The 21,287-nt window shown below is 45.0% G+C and overlaps 1 protein-coding gene across 2 annotated transcripts in view; it reads right to left on the bottom strand.

Annotated features, from left to right (window-relative positions):
* Positions 1–4,121: 4,121 nt before the first annotated feature.
* The window catches only part of vps13d (vacuolar protein sorting 13 homolog D), a 64,040-nt gene continuing 46,874 nt past the window's right edge, over positions 4,122–21,287 (bottom strand). For both annotated transcript variants that reach the window (XM_046365378.1, XM_046365377.1), the window contains 6 exons: positions 20,039–20,206; positions 14,664–14,796; positions 14,249–14,444; positions 6,531–6,662; positions 5,599–5,839; positions 4,122–5,375 (listed from right to left, as the gene is read on the bottom strand). In XM_046365378.1, coding sequence (XP_046221334.1) covers positions 5,244–5,375; positions 5,599–5,839; positions 6,531–6,662; positions 14,249–14,444; positions 14,664–14,796; positions 20,039–20,206 — 1,002 coding nt within the window. In that variant the 3' untranslated portion in view covers positions 4,122–5,243. The remainder of the gene's footprint in view (positions 5,376–5,598; positions 5,840–6,530; positions 6,663–14,248; positions 14,445–14,663; positions 14,797–20,038; positions 20,207–21,287) is intronic.

Genomic DNA, 21,287 nt, shown 5'->3' on the forward strand with positions numbered 1-21,287 from the left:
TGTCTGTCATAGTTGAAGTTTACCTATGATGAAAATTACAGGCCTCTCTCATCTTTTTAAGTGGGAGAACTTGCACAATTGGTGGCTGACTGAATACTTTTTTGCCCCACTGTATGTTATTTTCTGTGCATTTGTTTATCCCATGTGTAACTCTGTGTTGTTTGTGTCGCACTGCTTTGCTTTATCTTGGCCAGGTCGCAGTTGTAAATGAGAACTTGTTCTCAACTGGCCTACCTGGTTAAATAAAGGTGAATTTTTAAATTTTTTAAACAATTGCAAGAGCAGTTGCTTACCGATTTGACAGCTCCAAAGCACCTCTGACACCACCAAAACATCCGCTATGCAGGTGTCTGCTGTCGCCGGTTAATGCTTGATCTGATTGAATCTAGACCTTAAAACAGTCTCTGGGAGTGTGTGTTGGAGAAGACAGCTCAAATCTCAGGGGGCGAGGTCAGAGCAAGGTTAGCCAAACAGCAGACAGATTTGAGGCGGTGGTTGGACTAACAGATGACTCCCCCGGTGCTGAACTCTTCACCCTGATGCCTGGACAGGCAGGCAGCTCTGGCGCTGCATGAGGCAAATGGTGGTCAGATACGGACTGGTTTTCTGATCCACGCCCCTATCTTTTCTTTAAGGTATCTGTGACCAAGGTATCTCTATTCCCAGTCATGTGAAATCCATCGATTTAGGGCCTAATGAATTGACTTCAATTAACTGTACTGTTACAGTTCATATAAGGAAATCAATCTTAGAAATGGTTGCATGTTGCATTATTTTTGTTCAGTGTATTTTGTATGGGTACATGGTCTGTCTACCACATGGGCCATGGTGTAAGATGTTTTGGTCCGTCCCTCGCAGCATCCCCCTTTTGCTCTAGTTTCACAAGTCAGACAAGAATGTGAAAGACTGGTAATTGAGTGGAGGCTCAGGTGGACGAGTGGACGAGTGGTCCATCAATTACCAGCCTTTCACATTCACAAAACTCTTGTCTGACTTGTGAAACTGGAGGAGAAGTGGGATGCTGCGAGAGACGGACCAAAACATCTTACACCATGACTGGGAAGAGAGATATGCATCTGTTGGTCACAGATACCTTTAAAGAAAGGTAGTGGTGTGGATCAGAAAGCAAGTCAGTTATCTGGTGTGACTATCATTTGACTCATGCAGAGCGCATCTTCTTCGCATAGAGTTGATCAGGCTGTTGATTGTGGCCTGTGGAATGTTGTCCCATACACACTGTCGGCCATCAGCCTGGTACAGTTGAAACCAGGATTCATCCGTGAAGAGCACACTTCTCCAGCGGCCATCGAAGGTGAGCATTTACCCACTGAAGTTGGTCACGTCGTCAAACTGCAGCCAGATCAAGACCCTGGTGTGGACGACGAGCACACAGATAAGATTCCCTGAGACGGTTTCTGACAGTTTGTGCAGAAATTCTTCGGTTGTGCTAACCCACAGTTTCATCAGCTGTCCAGGTGGCTGGTCTCAGATGATCCCGCGGGTTAAGAAGATGGATGTGGAGGCCCTGGGCTGGCGTGGTTATGCATGGTCTGCTGTTGTGAGGTCAGTTTGACATACAGCCACATTCTCTAAAATGACACTGTGGTTGAGAAATTAACATTGAATTATCTGGAAACAGTTATGGACATTCCTGCAGTTAGCATGTCAATTGCACTCCCCCCCAAAACACAAGACATCTGTGGCATTGTGTTGTGTGACAAAACTGCACATTTTAGAGTGGCCTTTTATTGTTCACAGCGCAAGGTGCAATGACCATGCTGTTTAATTCAGCTTCTTGATATGCCACATATTATTGGCAATGGAGAAATGCTCACTAACAGGGATATAAACTCATTTGTGCACAAAATGAGAGAAAAAGCTTTTTTTGGGTATGGAACATTTCTGGGATATTTTATTTCAGCTCATGAAACATGAGACAAACACTTAACATGCTGCATTTATATTTTTGTTCCGTGTAGTAATGCTCTTAGTTTGGCTTTAGATACATTGACTATGCTCTCCTCTGTGAAGGGAGCTTTTCCTTGCCACAACCTCATTTCTCTTTCGATACAAATTAAGTGTGTAACCGCTCCATGACTACCAATGACCTCGGTATGCAAAGACTTCTCCTCACAGTCTTTGTGGGTGAGGGAGACACTGAACTACAACTACACAGAACCTCAGGGCCTGTCTTGCTCCGTAATGTAGGGTCTCTTACAACAGTCACCTGATATGAAACTGTAATGAAAACTAATCTGTGTAATTGTCCAAGCTTTGTACATATGTACAATTACACAGATTAGTTTTCATTACAGTTTCATATCAGGTGACTGTTGTAAGAGACATGAATTCTTGAATCAGACACACTTCAGATTGATTATTGACTTCAGAGCCAGCTTCCAATCAAACACAAAAACCCTGGCCATGGATTTGATTGAGCTTCTTCTGAGAGCTTTAAAAGACTTCAGCGACTCCAGCGAAGGAGGCAGGGACATCCAAATGAGCCAGGATCTTTAGATTTGCTCATCTCTCACTGTTACGATCACTGCAGCTTCTTGGGGGCTCAATGGGGGTTTGCGGTCCGATGCCTTGCAAAGCCACTTATTCTAAACTCCATTAAAAAGGGAATTTCATCCATGTGGGACTGAATATAGTGTGAGAATTCTTAGACCAGGGGCTAACTAGGTGATTAAACATATTTAAGGGCTCACATTCAGTGCTTGGTGGTCATGTGTGGCTCAGTTGGTCAAGGGTTTGAATTCCGCTGGGGCCATCCATACACCTTGTTCTGTGACGACAATATAAACAATGTACAATAACACCATTTTAGAAAGCTTCAGAACCCTTCACCTTGTTGGCACGGCGACTGCTCCATCACCAGGCAGAGCATGTCCTCTGGGAGAGAGTCAGGGAGACAAACGAGCAATGGACTAGCCCCATAGCAAGGTGGAGACCCCAAGCCTCCGCTGACCTGTCAATCAAGAAGAGGGATGGTGCAGCATAGACCAAGGACTTCAGGAGACTCAGCTTCAGTAACAGCTTCATGGAGTCAGGTTACAACTATAGTTATCATTTGAAATAAGGTACAATTCTCTTTTGCATTAGGATTGTATTGAGATTGAATAATGAAGGGGTCCTTTCTGAGAGAAGTTGGTGGGCTGAAACCCCCCCAAACATACCACTGCTACTGCAAAACTGGGGGAGGTGATGTTAAAAGCCCAAATTGTTTCTTTAAAGACAGAGTCTAGCCTTTTCTGTTAAATGATATTCCAAGTATAAATACAGTACGCAGACTTAAGGGTGAAAACAAAATAGTGCGCACTAAATGAGCAATACAGAACAAGAGGAAAGCCCCCCCCCCCCTTTGTGCCATGTCATGAGGATTCCTGGACCACCTACACCGCCCTCCAGAATTATTGGGACAGTGAAGCATTTTCCCTCCTTTGGCTCTATATTTGATATTTGTGCTTCTGTAACTTTCTCACTCATCATAATTCACAATTAATTCAGGATTATCTGTAATCATGGTAGCAACAACATTAATGTAGAAGTGTTTAGATACATTATATTCTTATTTACAATTTCTATTGGGCACAAAATAATCTGAAACACAATCAAAACAAAGAAGAAACGTATCTGACAGATTTGTTGTCACAAGCTTGATGTAGTCATTGCATGCTAGGAATATGAGACCAAATACTTCCCTTTTTACCACTTTACACAAGTCAATTTGTCCCAATCATTTTGCTCCCGTAAAATGGGGGGACTACTGTATGTACAAAAAGTGCTCTCTATTATAAACGCTTCACCCGATATGGATGAAAACACCCCAAATTAAAGCTGACAGTCTGCACTTTAACCTCATAGTCATTGTTTGATTTCAAATCCAAACTTTTTGGAGTATAGAGCCAAAAGAAGAAAAAATGATTCACTGTCACAATAATTACTGAAGGCACTGTATAAAGATGTGCCTTTAAATGAGGTGCTAGCAGTGGGTCCTTAATTCATGCGCAGAGAGTTACAGATTGTGCCTTTCATTTGGGGATATAAACAGTAAGGATGCACCGGATGATATGGAAATCACGACATTTGGTTCAGTAACAGGCACAGAGGGTCCATAGTATTGAGTACTGCAGTTGTGGTGCTTTATTATAAGCAATGTCATCAATTCACTCGTTCCTCCTCCTGCACAGGTTAAAGCTCATGTCCTCCACCTTTCACAAGCGTTGGGTGTAACTAAGGCCCCTGGTCTGATCACAGTAGATAGAAACTCAACGTTCAAGGAACACATTCCAAAACCTAGAGCTCTCAGAAGAAATCGGTTAAAAAGGACACTGGTAAAAAAAGTCAGTAAATAAAACGGTGACCGAAACCAGACAGAGGGCCATGATTGTAAAAGGCTAGGGACTTGAGTGGCAGCTCCCCCAACTGCCTTCCCTGTGTGGTGGGTGTGGCCCAGGTGGAGGGCAAGAGTAGCCAGTGTGTCCAAACTAAGTGTCAGTGCAATGAATTCAACCCCAAAATACTTTTATACACAAAATAAAGACATTTTAAAGGCAGTTTTGTACAGCATTTCACTTCATATCAACCCAAATAATTATTATATTGTCCAACTTGGTTATGTACATAGCTATAGTGTTATATTGGTATGTAGCGATATATGTACATAGGTTTCTATACACAAACATAATATAACACTACTCGCATGTGTGTACATCTACTGACATATACCGGTCCTATCTTATAAACATTTTTGTAAAATAAAACATCTGTGTCATCGTGTTGTGTTCTAAATATACAGAAGTCGATAAAACAGCTGTTGGCATATTTTCTTTCATTGTTTAAACCGTGTGCATCTTGGGATGTTGGACCTTCTAAGTCTAAACTATGTTGCGCTACTAAACTAAGTGCAGTGGGGGCCGATCCTGACCCGAAATGGGCTTCACTTCACGCAAATCTGCAGCCAGACCCTAAGCCCTTATACCCATATAGATGGTCAGTCCAACAAGCCTGTTCACTTTACACTGGCCTAGTTTTTTTTCATATCAGGGCGGTGGAAAATGAACAGGCTGTTGCCATCCAGAACCAGGATAGGGCATTCCGTCCTTAGAGAGACATAGGAGAAATTATCTAGTGATTGTGGATCATGTCTTCTGACATTATCGCAACATATTAAAGACGACTACTTTCAGTGGGAAGAAACAGGAAGAACATGTGTATGTGCCACCCTTTCCAGGGGTCAGTTATGAGTCCAATAGTATGCAGTCTTCAGTCTCATTGGGCGGCAGCATGAGCTGCTGCTCGTAGTAAAGGCTCTTGGCATAGTTGATTTCTTGAGAGATTTTTACAGCAAGATTCTCACTCTTCACATGAACCTATTAGGACATGAGGGAAAATGAACCTAATTTAACATTGTGGAACCTATGAAAACCATCACCAATATAAAAATGTTTCTACTTGACAAGTAAAAAAAATAATGTTTTTCAATTTTAAAATGTGCAACATTTTGAATAAATAAATAATAATAATAATGCAATTACTAAGAAGTTAATTAATTAACACTACAGAATAGTTCTTATAGGGTTGTGGAGGTTTTACCATAGGTTTCTGGTGGGAAGGGCCTGGCATGGCTACGCCACTGCTGGTGCTCTCTGCCTTCTTGGTGAGCTGCACATACACCTTCCCATGGTCCTTTGAGACCAGGCAGTGGTACAGGTCATCATACTTGACCTCCAGGAAAATGGCCTCGCGGTCCACAAATTCACCAGGCTTGAGGAAGTAGACCACTTTGGAAGATATGAGCACGCAGTAGGTGTCTATGGGCTCCACAGCAATGAAACTAAGTGAGGAGGGAGAGAGAGGGAGAAAAACATTTAGAAATCATGACTTGTTTGGCAAAAATGTGTGAGCTGGAAAGATCGGAGTTGACTCCCTGCTGAAAATAAAAGCTGGAGGCACTTATTTTCAAGTAACCACTATGCATGTAATTTCCTAAAACTCTCACATGAGCTTTGCACAACACATGCTAACGTTAACAAACATGGTGTGACCTAGGCAGCCCAGAGGCTGAGCTGAGTAATTGTCTGGTTAACATCTCTAGGGTCAGAGGTCAATGGCTAGAGACAGGGTTCTGCTGCCTCTCTGGAGTTATTAGCCTGTGAGAAGACAAACGCTCTCAGGGCCAGCAGAAAGACTGGATAAAGGCTAGTTACCCGTCTTTCTTACTCTGGAGATACTACATCTTTATTAATAAACTTAAACGTAATGCAATATTAAATCAGATCAATCAGAGATGTGAGTTTCTCCAAACCTTTTAAATAAGTCAACATATTCAGCAGGCTTTTGTTCCAGATCATCACCAACTCATCATGGTGTAAATGAAAGATGAGTTGAATCAGGAGTGTTAGAGCAGGGCTGGAGCAAGTCTGCACACAGTGGCCACTGTTCTTACACTGTTGTCCAACCAAAACAAGGGTGACTGGCCAGACAGTGGCTTAACTCTGTAAGCTTAGAACAGGCGTGTGACTCACAACTCAGAGTGGATGCTGTCAGTGAGGTGGAAGAGCTGCTCTTGTCCGTCGGCCTGGGTGGAGGAGAAGCGGGGCAGTAGGCCCTGGGGTCCCTTACAGCATCGTGGCTTCCTCACCCGCAGCACACTCAACCTGCAACACAGGATGGAAAACAAAGAGCAGCGTCAGCAGTCAGTATCGCTTGCCAAATACACAGCATCAATATAACAGCTTAGCCAGCAGCTTCATGAAATACACAGCATCAATATAACAGCTTAGCCAGCAGCTTCACGAAATACACAGCATCAATATAACAGCTTAGCCAGCAGCTTCACGAAATACACAGCATCAATATAACAGCTTAGCCAGCAGCTTCACGAAATACACAGCATCAATATAACAGCTTAGCCAGCAGCTTCATGAAATACACAGCATCAATATAACAGCTTAGCCAGCAGCTTCATGAAATACACAGCATCAATATAACAGCTTAGCCAGCAGCTTCATGAAATACACAGCATCAATATAACAACTTAGCCAGCAGCTTCATGAAATACACAGCATCAATATAACAGCTTAGACAGCAGCTTCATGAAATACACAGCATCAATATAACAGCTTAGCCAGCAGCTTTATGAAATACACAGCATCAATATAACAGCTTAGCCAGCAGCTTCATGAAATACACAGCATCAAAATAACAGCTTAGCCAGCAGCTTCATGAAATACACAGCATCAATATAACAGCTTAGCCAGCAGCTTTATGAAATACACAGCATCAATATGCCAGCAGCTTTACATATGAGCCAAAACGGTGTCAACATGGCAGGTCAACACAGTGCGTAAGGTGGTTTATAGAACCCGGGTTGAGACTGATACAGATTGGAAAGGACCTGTGAGGCTGTCGAGAGGTGAAGAGGTCACACAGTGCCCGGGTGCCAGCCTGCCTATGCTAGGTCTGAGCTAAGGTTTCACTTCCCCTTCAGACAACCCCTCCACCTCCCCTCTCATTCCGGCTGCCAGTCAGCCCGGCCCCGGCTGGAATTCCCACATCTGGCTTGAATCTGCCTGGGCTGCGGTCTTTTGATTAGGGCCCGATGGGCTCTGGTGGATTCACAAAGGCGGCACTGTGCTGTTCTGCTCTACCCAGCTGGGCTGCGGGGGTTTGCTTTTCTTGGGGAGAGACAGGTTCCAGGCTGTCTGCAGCTGGAGCCGCTGCTGTGGTGGAATGGGAGATTGTGGGCAGCCTGGGCGCCGGGAGCCAGGGGGCTGTATATGATGGGGGCTCCTCAGGCTGGCTGGCCGGCTAGGTAAGTAAGTAAGTAGGTGGGTGTGTGGACACAGAGATGAAGAGAGGCGCTGGCCGTTGTCAGCCACAGGTGAGAAATGGGGGGGTTGGGGGTGGCACAGCACCACATCAGTGTGAATAGCGTAGGACAAGCCAGGTCCACTAGAATGGCAGCGTAGCTGTGACATGCGAGAAGCGTTCCAGCCTTGTGGGCAGTTCTGGAGACAGCACCGCCCTGCTCCGGCCGTTCTCCTCCAGGAGACAGCACCGCCCTGCTCCGGCCGTTCTCCTCCAGGAGACAGCACCGCCCTGCTCCGGCCGTTCTCCTCCAGGAGACAGCACCGCCCCTGGTTCTCCTCCAGGAGACAGCACCGCCCAGTCTCTTACATTGCCCCTGGCCCTAGGCACTTCATGCAGATCAGAGCAGATTGGATGGGTAGTTACTGCATAAGCAATATGCTAGTAACTCCACTATGCCATCTGGAAGGCTGAATTTGCTAATCCAAATTGATATATGAAGAGGTCACTTAGGATCTTTCCTATTGGACAAGCTCAGTTGGTAGTTCCTCCATTTGAAAATCTTATGGAGCCTATAAAATGTGACCCTACAGCCGTGAGTGAACACCTAACAGCATTTGGCTCAAGAGTTCATGGCATGCACTGCAGAGAGGTATACCTTGTTGGAAGATAGATTATATGAAATGTCTCAACTGTATAGAAGTGAATATCTTGGAATGGAGGTGGAATAACCCCCATCCTCCTAGAGATGTGAAATGCCGGTGGAATAACCCCCATCCTCCTAGAGATGTGGAATGGCGGTGGAATAACCCCCATCCTCCTAGAGTGGAATGCCGGTGGAATAACCCCCAAGATGGAATGGCAGTGGAATAACCCCCATCCTCCTAGAGATGTGGAATAACCCCCCCCCATCCTCCTAGAGATGTGGAATGCCGGTGGAATAACCCCCATCCTCCCCCATGGAATAACCCCCATCCTCCTAGAGATGTGGAATGAATAACCCCATCCTCCGGTGGAATAACCCCCATCCCTCGGTGGAATAACCCCATCCTCCTAGGAGATGTGGAATGCCGGTGGAATAACCCCCATCCTCCTAGAGATGTGGAATGCCGGTGGAATAACCCCCAATAACCCCCATCCTCCCCGGTGGAATAACCCCCATCCTCCTAGAGATGTGGAATGCCGGTGGAATAACCCCCATCCTCCTAGAGATGTGGAATGCCGGTGGAATAACCCCCATCCTCCTAGAGATGTGGAATGCCGGTGGAATAACCCCCATCCTCCTAGAGATGTGGAATGCCGGTGGAATAACCCCCATCCTCCTAGAGATGTGGAATGAATAACCCCCATCCTCCTAGAGATGTGGGTGGAATAACCCCCATCCTCCTAGAGAGATGTGGAATCCTAGAGATGGAATAACCCCCATCCTCCTAGAGATGTGGAATGCCGGTGGAATAACCCCCATCCTCCTAGAGATGTGGAATGCCGGTGGAATAACCCCCATCCTCCTAGAGATGTGGAATGCCGGTGGAATAACCCCCATCCTCCTAGAGATGTGGAATGCCGGTGGAATAACCCCCACAGATGTTCTGGAATAACCCCCACCTAGAGATGTGGAATGGCTAGAGATGTAACCCCCATCCTCCTAGAGATGTGGAATGCCGGTGGAATAACCCCCATCCTCCTAGAGATGTGGAATGCCGGTGGAATAACCCCCATCCTCCTAGAGATGTGGGATGCCGGTGGAATAACCCCCATCCTCCTAGAGATGTGGAATGCCGGTGGAATAACCCCCATCCTCCTAGAGATGTGGAATGCCGGTGGAATAACCCCCATCCTCCTAGAGACATGGCTTGTGGAATACACCCCCATCCGGTGGAATAGACCATTAGCATGTCTGTCTGGCATTTCTTACGCAGGGTTGACAAAATAAAAACATTCCTCTCCTCTCACTTCCCAGCCCTGTGGTTTCACTGTGAAGTCGCTGCTGTTGTCATGCTCATTTTCTATGTTGGGCCAGAAAGAGTAGGTGGACTTGCTTTGTCATAGTGTAGATTTCTCCTTGGTTTATTCATTTAAACCAACAGATTGAATACAAGTCTAAATCTGATGACAATCCATGACAAATATATCAACAACACTGCTGCCTAGGTCAATTACGCACTGTAATGTGCTGTATATCTTTCCCATAAGCAGGTTTTGAAAACATGGGTCTAATGTTCGGTTTCTCCTCAGTGTAGTGCACTGTAGTGAAATAATGCCTAGGACTGAGTTGACAGTGTGCTGAGGGGATGTGAGGAGTGCGTCTCTCCCGCTTTGTTTGGGAATTGTAATTGAGCTGGCTCTAGAGGGTTGCCAGGACTGAGGGAAGGAGAGTGTGTGTGTGTGTGTGTGTGTGTGTGTGTGTGTGTGTGTGTGTGTGTGTGTGTGTGTGTGTGTGTGTGTGTGTGTGTGTGTGTGTGGTGTGTGTGTGTGGGTTGTGTGAAAGACAGGAGGGAGAGTTCACAAGCAGGGCAGGAGAGCAAGGGGAGTACGAACCATCACACAACGTCTGCTTCTCATTGACTTGTTTATTTCCTACTGTGTGCTTTTCTGGAGATGTGATCTGAGCCAGTCATACAGAGGGTAAAGAGAAAGGGCTTCATATGCACAGTGAAAAAGGTCATGTGATGAGCAACTCAATCCACAGTAGGGAGGAACTGTATATAACCCCACCATTGTTCCTTTAAATCATTTTACAGCTTTTCTTCTGTATGCGATGGTATCACATCAATATCACTGCTTGATTAATAGGCATGACAGGGTTGGGGAGCATGTGTGTTAGAATGTGAGTGTGTTGGTATGTGAGAGTGTAAGTGTGTATGCGAGTGAAAGCATTAGTGTGTGTGTTTAGTCTACCTGTGTGAGTGTGTTATTAAGTGGGTGTGATAGCGTGGTCAGTGTCTGCTGTGAACCATGATTCCGGCACATTCTCTGTGTTGAACTCTGGCTGAACTTGTAGACACACTGTGGCAGGCACGCTTCGGATGCCCCTCCCCCTCCTCCGCTCCCCTCCCTCATACAGCAGAAACAGTTCATCTGCAGGTCCCTTATTGTTCCCTGTACACGCACAAACCTCTAAATCAACCCCTTAAATGCAAACACGGGCTTTCTTGATGTCCATAATATTCTCCTCGGGTATGCAATCTGGTTTCCGCTCACGTTATTGATGTGTCACTGCAACCTTAAAAGGTCCTAAATTATGTCACCATTGCCCTTGATTCTATGCAATGTTGTGCTGCTATTTTTATTGACTTGGCCAAAGCTTTTGATACGCTGGACCATTCCATTCTTGTGGTTCGGCTACAGAGTATTAGTGTCTGAGGGGTCTTTGGCCTGGTTTGCTAACTACCTCTCTCAAGGAATGCAGTGTATAAAGTCAGAACATGTGCTGTCTCAGCCACTGCCTGTGACCAAGGGAGTACCCCAAGGCTCGATCCTAGGCCACACCCTCTTCTCAATTTACATCAACATAGCTCAGGCAGTAGGAAGCACTCTCATCCATTTATATGCAGATGATACAGTTTTATACTCAGCTGGCACCTCCCCGGATTTTGTGTTAAATGCTCTACAACAAAGCTTTCTTAGTGTCCAACAAGCTTATTCTGCCCTTACCTTGTTCTGAACACCTCCAAAACAAAGGCCATGTGGTTTGGTAAGAAGAATGCCCCTCTCCCCACCAGTGTGATTACTACCTCAGAGAGCTTGAGGTTTGTCACCTCATACAAGTACTTGGGAGTTTGGCTTGACTGTACACTGTCCTTCTCTCAGCACATATCAAAGCTGCAGACTAAGGTTAAATCTAGACTTGGTTTCTTCTATCATAATCACTCCTCTTTCACCCCAGCTGCCAAACTAACCCTGATTCAGATGACCATTCTACCCATGCTAGATTACGACAACCCATGCTAGATTACGACAACATCATTTACAGATCGACAGTTAAGGGTGCTCTCGAGCGGCTAGATGTTCTTTACCTTTCGGTCATCAGATTTGCCACCAATGCTCCTTATAGGACACATCACTGCACTCTGTACTCCTCTGTAAATGGGTCTTCTCTGTATACACGTCGCAAGACACACTGGTTGATGCTTATTTATAAAACCCTCTTAAGCCTCACTATCTGAGATACCTAATGCAGCCATCCTCCTCCACATACAACACCCATTCTGCCAGTCACATTCTGTTAAAGGTTCCGAAAGCACACACATCACTGGGTCGCTCCTCTTTTCAGTTCGCTGCAGCTAGCGACTGGAACGAGCTGCAACAAACACTCAAACTGGACAGTTTTATCTCAATCTCTTCATTAAAAGACTCAATCATGGACACTCTTACTGACAGTTGTGGCTGCTTAACGTTATATATTGTTGTCTCTACCTTATTGACCTTTGTGCTGGTGTCTGTGCCCAATAATGTTTGTATCATGTTTTTTGCTGCTAGCATGTTGTGCTGCTACCATGTGGTGTTGCTATCATGGTGTTGTCACCCTGCTGTGTTTTCATGTGTTGCTGCCATGCTGTTGATATTGTCTTAGGTCTCTCTTTATTTAGTGTTGTCTCGTTGCGATGTGTGTTTTGTCCTACATTTGTATTTCATTTTTTTTATCCCAGTCCCCGTTCCCGCAGGAGGCCTTCATTGTAAATAAGAACTTGTTCTTACCTGACTTGCCTAGTTAAAAAATAAAAATCACACACACACAATCCTCCCAAACAGACAACATTTCCTAGTCACCTGCGAGTGGGTGTGATAGCGTGGTCAGTGTCCCCCCCCCCCACACACACACACACACACACACACACCCACCACCCACAGTGACATGCATTATTGCAATCTGTTATATTTACCATTCCAAGTACACAAATGCCATTGTGCGCTTTGTCTGCCTAACGTATACACACACTGTATAAATGGCTTGAACTCCCAGACAGCATGTGTAATACAACCTGCCTGTGGCTTTAAAACCAGTGAGAGCTGGAGAGGACAGAGACCGGCTCCAAAAAACAGTGCTGAGCCCAGTCAGTAGGTATCACACCTTGTGTCTGTGTGAGTTAAAGAGAGTGGCTGTGAGGACCGTTACCTGCCATGCTGCGCTGCTATAGACTCTAATTGGGGGAGAGGCTTGACCCAGCATCAAGCCAGCAGACCCCATTAAAAATGGCAGGTGGCATTTACAAGCACATCTGGTGGGTTTAGTTGGCGTGCACAAATAGGAGTATGTGAGTGTCACACAACATTCTGAAGTAATACATGAGAACCTGCACCATATTAAAGTAACTGTCCAGTGTTTTCAGATTTCTATGAAATATGACCTATAATTAATTACATTGAGTGAAATAGTTAGGCATTTTACATTTTATTAAAGGCCCAGTGCAGTCAAACTAGAATGTATTGTGTTTTTTATATATCCACACTATGGAGGTTGGAACAATATTGTGAAAATGATAATGCCCTTTTAGTGTAAGAGCTGTTTGAAAAGACCACTGGATATTTGCCCGTTAGGTGGGATGGAGATTTACATTAGTAAAAAAATATATGTTTTATTTAACCCTCATTTAACTAGCCAAGTCAGTTAAGAACAAATTCTTATTTACAATGACGTCCTACACCAGCCATACCTGGACGACGCTGGGCCAATAATGTGCTGCCCTATGGGACTCCTAATCATGTCTGGATGTGATACAGCCTGGATTCGAACCAGGGACTGTAGTGACGTTTCTTGCACTGAGATGCAGTGCCTTAGACCACTGCGCCACTCGGAAGTTAATAGACCAATAAGAAAGAGAGTTCCAAATCTCTCTACCAATAACAGCTAGTTTTCCCCTTCCCACTCTCAGACCTCACCCACACTGTCCTAACAAAATTATTGCTTGATAAATGTATGTAGTTTATGTATCAGGGCTAGGGTCAGACTTATATCTGGAGTCTCTCCCTGCCTCTCTCTGCATTGGACCTTTAAGTATGCTAAAAAAAAGCAGCTTTTCTGTGTTGGAATGGTATGGGCATACCCCAACAACAGAATGGTGTGGGCATACCCCAACAACAGAATGGTGTGGGCATACCCCAACAACAGAATGGTGTGGGCATACCCCAACAACAGAATGGTGTGGGCATACCCCAACAACAGAATGGTGTGGGCATACCCCAACAACAGAATGGTGAGGGGGCGCATACCGGTCATTAAAAATATGAATGCGAGTAGACTCCTGACTGGCCAGCTCCTCCTCCTCAGGAGGATGACATCATCCTCTGAGGAAATAGCAAGCATTTTTTAAGCGATTGGTTCCCATTGAGAGTGGCAGGGATCTAATGGTTTTTCTTTGAAAGTTGCCGTTTAGGAGTAATTCTCATGGTAAAATTGGTGTTATGACATGTCTCTCCGGGTTTAGGCACTTACCTGTGGTTACTGAGGCTGGCCATGTCTCGGACCGTCTGTGCTGTCTCAGAGGCAAAGTCCAGTGCACCGGCCACCGGCTTGGTCACCGTACCAACCAGACCTTTCCCCAGGCCAGAGAAGAAGCCGCTGACTCCTCCCTCAGTCTTCACCCCCTCCACTGTGGAAGTGATGACGCTGGTCAACCCTCCGATGATACCTGTGAGACACCAGATAAGAATCAGGTATGACTCCTCACGAACAGCTAAATGGATTCTGATGTATTACAGATTAAAAAGGGCCTGATAGATCCGCTGGGTTCTATCTAATGTTTGAGTAATAAAATGCAAGTGCCATATTGAAAGTGAAAGAGACTACAGTCAGTGGTATTACTACAGTATTATTAGTAGCACTACAGTATTACTGTAATAGTACATACCATGAGCCAATCCATGAATCCCAGCCACCAGATGCTCTCCGCTGGTGGCGCCATGGTAACGGATGTACTCTCTTTCATTCTGATGTCGATTGTCCATGGTCTTGCCCAACCCGTCCGACAAAGTCCCTGCAAACTAAGACAGAGAGAGAGAGTCTCTTCGGTCAGTCTTTCACACCATATCAGCAAAACCCTTTATTTCAAGCATGCTTTATACACAGTATTTGGAAATAGTCTTGAATAATGCATAATCACATCTATTTATCACTTCTTAGAAAAGGTGTACCTCAAGGCTCAGTTTTGGCCACCCTTCTATATTCATAAATTATTAAAAAAGGTATTAAAAAGATTCAGTTCGACCACATAGTGCTCCCACACGCTATGTAGGGGCCATTAGACCAGTGCAGCCCTCACACTAGGCCTTGCAGTGGAATGATGGATTGGCTCTTATTTGTCCCAGTCAAATACCTTTCAATTCACACAAGCATGATGTCTTTATCTCTTTAAAACTTATAAAGGATACTAACTCAAGTCGAAGCCATCCAACAAAACCACCTAACTCATACTGTAAATGTTGTCAATTTCTTTCTAGTGATGGGGGAAGAAATCGATACAGTATCACAATATTATATAGATAATGACTCCAAGTATTGAGCATTTTTTGTTGTTAGTTAACGTTAGCTTGCGCTAGTTGGCTGTTCCTGTGCCAAAACTCTGGTATCTCTTTCTATAGCATGTTCTCCATGTTCTTGAGGCAAAACGTTCTAATTTATTCTCTTGTCCTTCTGCCAGAGATATAGAGAGCAATAGATTTGAAAAAAATCTAAATCACAACAAAATTGCAGTATTGAGTCGCAATTAATATAGAATCACAATACACATCATATCAGCACCTAAGTATCATGATAATATCATATTGTGAGGTCCCTGGCAATTCCAAGCCCAATTTCTTTCCTTTTACCGTTTACCAGTGAATCCTGAGATGAGCTGCTGTTGAGTGACCATATTAAAAGACAAATGCGTGTCACATATCCAGAGCTCACAACCTCACTGAGTGAAAAAGTTCTACAATAGCCCAATGCTGGTTGGCTTGTTCTCATCCCCCACAACTGAACTAGAGAGACAAGGAGGACTGATAGAGAAGAAAACAGATTTTACACAGCGCCTGCCTTATCCATCTGGCCAATATAATCAGCAAGTAATTTGTCTGCTGGAGTGGAGTGCCTTCACACCCCCAGCTTTCCCCAGCGCTGACCTCTCTCCCCCTCCTCCTATCCCCCCTCCTCCCTTCAACCCAGCAGGTGCCTGCTGGAAGTGGGTTTGTGTTACGGGGGAAGCTCCCCAGATGAGGCTGGGTTCTGTGTAAACACACCCGGGCCCTCCGCCGCTCTGCAGCCAGCGCCAAGACTGAACTTGGGATGACCTTGCCAAGCAAAGTCCCCGGAGAGTTCATTGGAAGGCCAGCATGAACTCTCTCCTTCTCGATTTTTTTATTTTATTCCCCCTCTTTGTGAAACTAAACCAATGTACGTACCAGACCTGTATCCCCAAGGGGGTGAGGAGTGAGGGGGAGATAAAGATGCTTTCAAGTTTACACCCCCCCCCCTCCCCTTCTATGCTGAAGGACACACACAATGTGAAACTGGGGTCCGTCTGGTGTGTTAACGTTGGGTGATCAAGGAAGGGATCTCAGAGATTACATGGAGTGTCAGTCATTAAAGGGGTGAAGGTGCATCAGGTGAAACTAAACCCAGCAAGGAACAAGGAAACTATTCAGTGTGGTTTTACATGTGGTGTGTAGGTGACCAGCTGCAAGATAACACGCGCACAAACATAAGCATGTGCACGCCAATATTTGGTTCCATTTAGTTCCATTTCCTATCAATACTTTTGCAGTCTCTCAATTAAATCTGCAATAACGTCCTCAATGTAGGCTAGCTATGTGTATGGAAGGGGTCAAATAGGTCTATACAGCAATAGTTTTTAGAAGGTCTGCTACCCAGCCCAGGGAATGAGTTGAGCAGACCAACCCATAAACAGGAGAAAAATAACATCCATAAAGAAAGCATAACAACCATCAAGTGGAAATGCAGAAGCAGTTAGGCCAAAGGTTCACGGCTGTAGAGGCCTACATAAACTAAACTCATCTAAACTCAACAAAAAGAAACGTCCCTTTTTCAGGACCCTGTCTTCAAAGATAATTCGTAAAAATCCAAATAACTTCACAGATCTTCATTGTAAAGGGTTTAAACACTGTTTCCCATGCTTGTTCAATGAACCATAAACAATTAATGAACATTCACCTGTGGAAAGGTCGTTAAGACAGCTTACAGATGGTAGGTAATTAAGGTCCCAGTTATGAAAACTTAGGACACCAAAGAGGCTTTTCTACTGACTCTGAAAAACACCAAAAGAAAGATGCCCAGGGTCCCTGCTCATCTGCGTGAATGTGCCTGAGGCATGCTGCAAGGAGGAATGAGGACTACAGATGTGGTCAAGGCAATAAATTGCAGTGTCCGTACTGTGAGACACCTAAGACAGCGCTACAGGGAGACAGGTCGGACAGCTGATCGTCGTATAACAACACCTGCACAGGATCGGTACATCCGAACATCACACCTGCGGGACAGGTACAGGATGGCAACAACAACTGCTCGAGTTACACCAGGAATGCACAATCCCTCCATCAATGCTCAGACTGTCCGCAATAGGCTGAGAGAGGCTGGACTGAGAGCTTGTAGGCCTGTTGTAAGGCAGGTCAAAACCAGACATCACCGGAAACAACGTCGCCTTTGGGCACACACCCAATTTCACTGGACCAGACAGGACTGGCTCTTCACTGACGAGTCTCGGTTTTGTCTCACCAGGGGTGATGGTCAGACTCGCATTTATCGTTGAAGGAATTAGCATTACACTGAGGCCTGTACTCTGGAGCGGGATCGTTTTGGAGGTGGAGGGTCCGTCATGGTCTGGGGCGGTGTGTCACAGCATCATCGGACTGAGATTGCCTGCAATGACAACAATCTCAATGCTGTGCGTTACAGGGAAGACATCCTCCTCCCTCATGTGGTACCCTTCTTGCAGGCTCATCCTGACATGACCCTCCAGCACGACAATGCTACCAGCCATACTGCTCGTTCTGTGCGTGATTTCCTGCGAGACAGGAATGTCAGTGTTACTGCTATGGCCAGCGAAGAGCCCGGATCTCAATCCCATTGAGCATGTCTGGAACCTGTTGGATCAGAGGGTAAGGGCCATTCCCCCCCAGAAATGTCCAGGAACTTGCAGGTGCCTTGGTGGAAGAGTGGGGTAACATATCACAGCAAGTACTGTCAAATCTGGTGCAGTCCATGAGGAGGAGATGTACTTCAGTACTTAATGCAGCTTGGTGGCCACACCAGTTACTGACTGTTACTTTTGATTTTCACCCCCCCCCTCCTTTGTTCAGGGACACATTATTCAATTTCTGTGAGTCACATGTCTGTGGAACTTGTTCAGTATCTGTCTCAGTTGTTGAATCTTATGTTTATACAAATATTTTTACACAGGTTAAGTTTGCTGAAAATAAACCCAAGTGACTGTGAGAGGACGTTTCAAGTGAGAAATGATGAACAATTAGATGACTGGTTTAACATGGTTAAGTGACAAAACTAGTGTTTTGCTGCTTTTTGACAACATACTTCTTGAGCTGATTTAAAGGAGTTAATAACAAGGTCATTCATTTCATCAAGACACTTAAAAACCATTGGGAGATTAACTTTTTTCCATTGAATATTGTGGCATCGAATTTTTATAAGGCACACGTCTTGGGTAGCCATTTTTATTAGAAGTTGGACACCCCCGTGTGTGTGTGTGTATGTGTGTGTGTGTGTGGGCATGCCCGTGTGCATAGGGGCTCCTCCTATTTTATTATTGTTCAGCAAACAAAGCGATTGTTCACAATTTGATTGGAAGAAAGAAAAACATGAAAGTAAACTAATGATGACATTTGTTTTTCTTCAGAGAGGGAGGAGTATGTCAAGTCAGTGGAGAAGAAGTCATCCTTCATTTTCAGGAGAGCAAACATTACAGGACACTGCCTTGACAGAGTGTTTAGAATCGCAGATACAAAGATTTCAACCAGTCAACAGGAGCAGAGCTGCCTTAAACTAGGATTATGGATTAGCCTCAATGGGAAAAGTTGGTGTGCCAGGATCTCACAACCTCAATGTGTGTGTTCCCGAGCGTAGGCAGACAGAGGGATTCCATTTGCAATAAGCAACAGCAAGTTACAGTTACAAAGCAGAGCTGAAATCTGGGGCAGGACGTGAGTGGTGTGTGTGGGCCTGGGGCCATGGGCTGGTCAAGAGCTAGGACAAGGGCTGTGTGACCGGGCCTACTGGCTGTCTGATATTCATGACATCAATGCCGCAGCACAAATACGAGTAAATTGCCGTGCAGGGAGAGGGGACAAAGAGAGACAGAGAGAGGGGGAGGGAGGGAATGAGAGAGCGCTAGAGCACAGAAAGAGAGAGAGCGAGAGGGGGGGAAGACAGAAAGAGAGTGAGCTGACTGACATTAAGCTGGCTGACACAGTTTGGCAGGGGGAGTGTGTGGGGCTGCCTGTATCTTCCAGAGGCCTGCTGAGAGCTGGCTGAGGATAGGGGAGAGAGGAGGACTTGGGGCTAAATGACTGGGTTCTGGACTGACAACGTTCCAAAACCAGAATGGGTCCTTTAGCGTGGAACAGTGCCCCCCAGGACACGTCTCATTGTAATGAAGAGGAACTGATTACTGTTCAGGGACAGAATGGCCAAAGGGTTGGGGCATTACACTGGTCCTTGGAAGGTTACTGATCAAGAAAATAGAACATATACAGACCTGCTGTAAACGTGTCATTTCCTCTATGTATTCACTATGAGTATCCATTAAATATAACAATATTTTAGATGTTTGCTAAGAGTTGGTCAGCCCTAGGGTCAGGTAGTTATACAACTGTAATGCTCTCTTTCTGTGCTGTTCCATCTCCTGTCCTGGAAACCACATAACATTTAGTGACAGAGCTGATACACGCACTGATCCATTAACGTAAGCAGAGGCAAATTTTCATGGAAAGTGATAGAAAAGCATCAGCGCACAGAACAACCTGTGTGTGTGTGTGTGTGTGTGTGTGTGTGTGTGTGTGTGTGTGTGTGTGTGTGTGTGTGTGTGTGTGTGTGTGTGTGTGTGTGTCACATCAAGGAGGAGACCTTCGCTTCGCCTCATTTCCACATTGCCTCATTTCAGCTTAGTAGTCTTGAAACTGGGACACCTACTGCAATTTCATAATGCAAAGTTAAACACAATCAACATCAACACAGAGCACAAGTAAACAGGAAGGTAAACCCCAACAACGATACCTTGGCGGCAGAGTTGGACACTCCGTGTGTGACGTTGCGGATGAGCCCGCCTACATTGCCGTACTTGATAAGCTCAGAGACGCCCTCAGTGACATCATTGAGCAGTCCCATGGGGTTCCCCAGGAAGTCCACCGAGCCGAGTATCTGAGCCGCCTGGCTAATCAGCTCCTGAAGAGGAACACATCAATGGGATTGGCTGTGAAGTGCAACAGCAACAAAACCTGATTGGCTGTGAGATGCAGCAGCACCTGATTGGTTACTTCACTGTGACCAAGGCTTGAATGGAAGTTTGAAGTTAAGCAATGACCAGACACTAGAAAAAGTTTGATTTAAAACAATCAGTGTGGATAATACTTGCAAAGAGCCTCCTTCTCCACAGTCCTGCCAGGATTGTTTTGGGGGCATCATTTAAAAAAAATGTTGTCTCACGAAAGCAGTCTCTGTTTAACAGAGAGCTCTACATTTGAGCGACATTTGAGTCATTAAGTAGTAGAACAGATGGTAAACATGGGATTGTTTTTGATATTACAACAGAGCGCACAAGGCAGATCATATTCCAGAAGTATTTGACCCTTTAGAATTCCCACATCATATGGAAGAAGGTGCCCTGAGTGTCATTAGAGCAGAGAGTATAATTATGTGATGGTTTGGCTTTGATTTGATATCATTTCCAGGGAGTAAAATAAGTTCTGTGAATTTCTGGAAGATAAAACTATACTGTGCCATATTGTTTGCCAATTGAGAACATTGTTGAATGATTGTAGATCTTTATTCCACAATCTGTCAATTTAAAAGAGGCTTGGACGAGGCCTTTACTAGAAGGGAATACATTTCAGAGATGAGACCTCGTTTTCTAAGCAGTACCTTAAAGGTATAAATGCTTCTCTTTGTTTCCCAAGGTATCACCAAACGTAATTGTAAGTAGAAAAATAACAAGGTGCCAGGCAGGTTGTGCTTTTGTTGGATGTCTTGGAATGCGCAGAGACCCCCATCCCCAAGAATGTCTGAAAGTGTGTGCACTCCATTGTCATACCATAGGGGAAAGTAGATAGGGCCTTCCACCCAGAGACCAGGATTATGGAAAACAAACAGAACAGGTGTGTGAAATGATAGGGCCAAATCTGAATTTAAATTGTTTCAGAAGAACATTGGAATAAATTAGGTCTTGTAATCTGTGCGGCGAGGGATACATTTGAACACCCAGATATATTAAATTGTGGACCACTGGGATATTTAAAGGAATAGACGA

This window comes from Oncorhynchus gorbuscha, linkage group LG10 (genome assembly GCF_021184085.1).
Source record: "Oncorhynchus gorbuscha isolate QuinsamMale2020 ecotype Even-year linkage group LG10, OgorEven_v1.0, whole genome shotgun sequence".
NCBI classification, from domain to species: domain Eukaryota; kingdom Metazoa; phylum Chordata; class Actinopteri; order Salmoniformes; family Salmonidae; genus Oncorhynchus; species Oncorhynchus gorbuscha.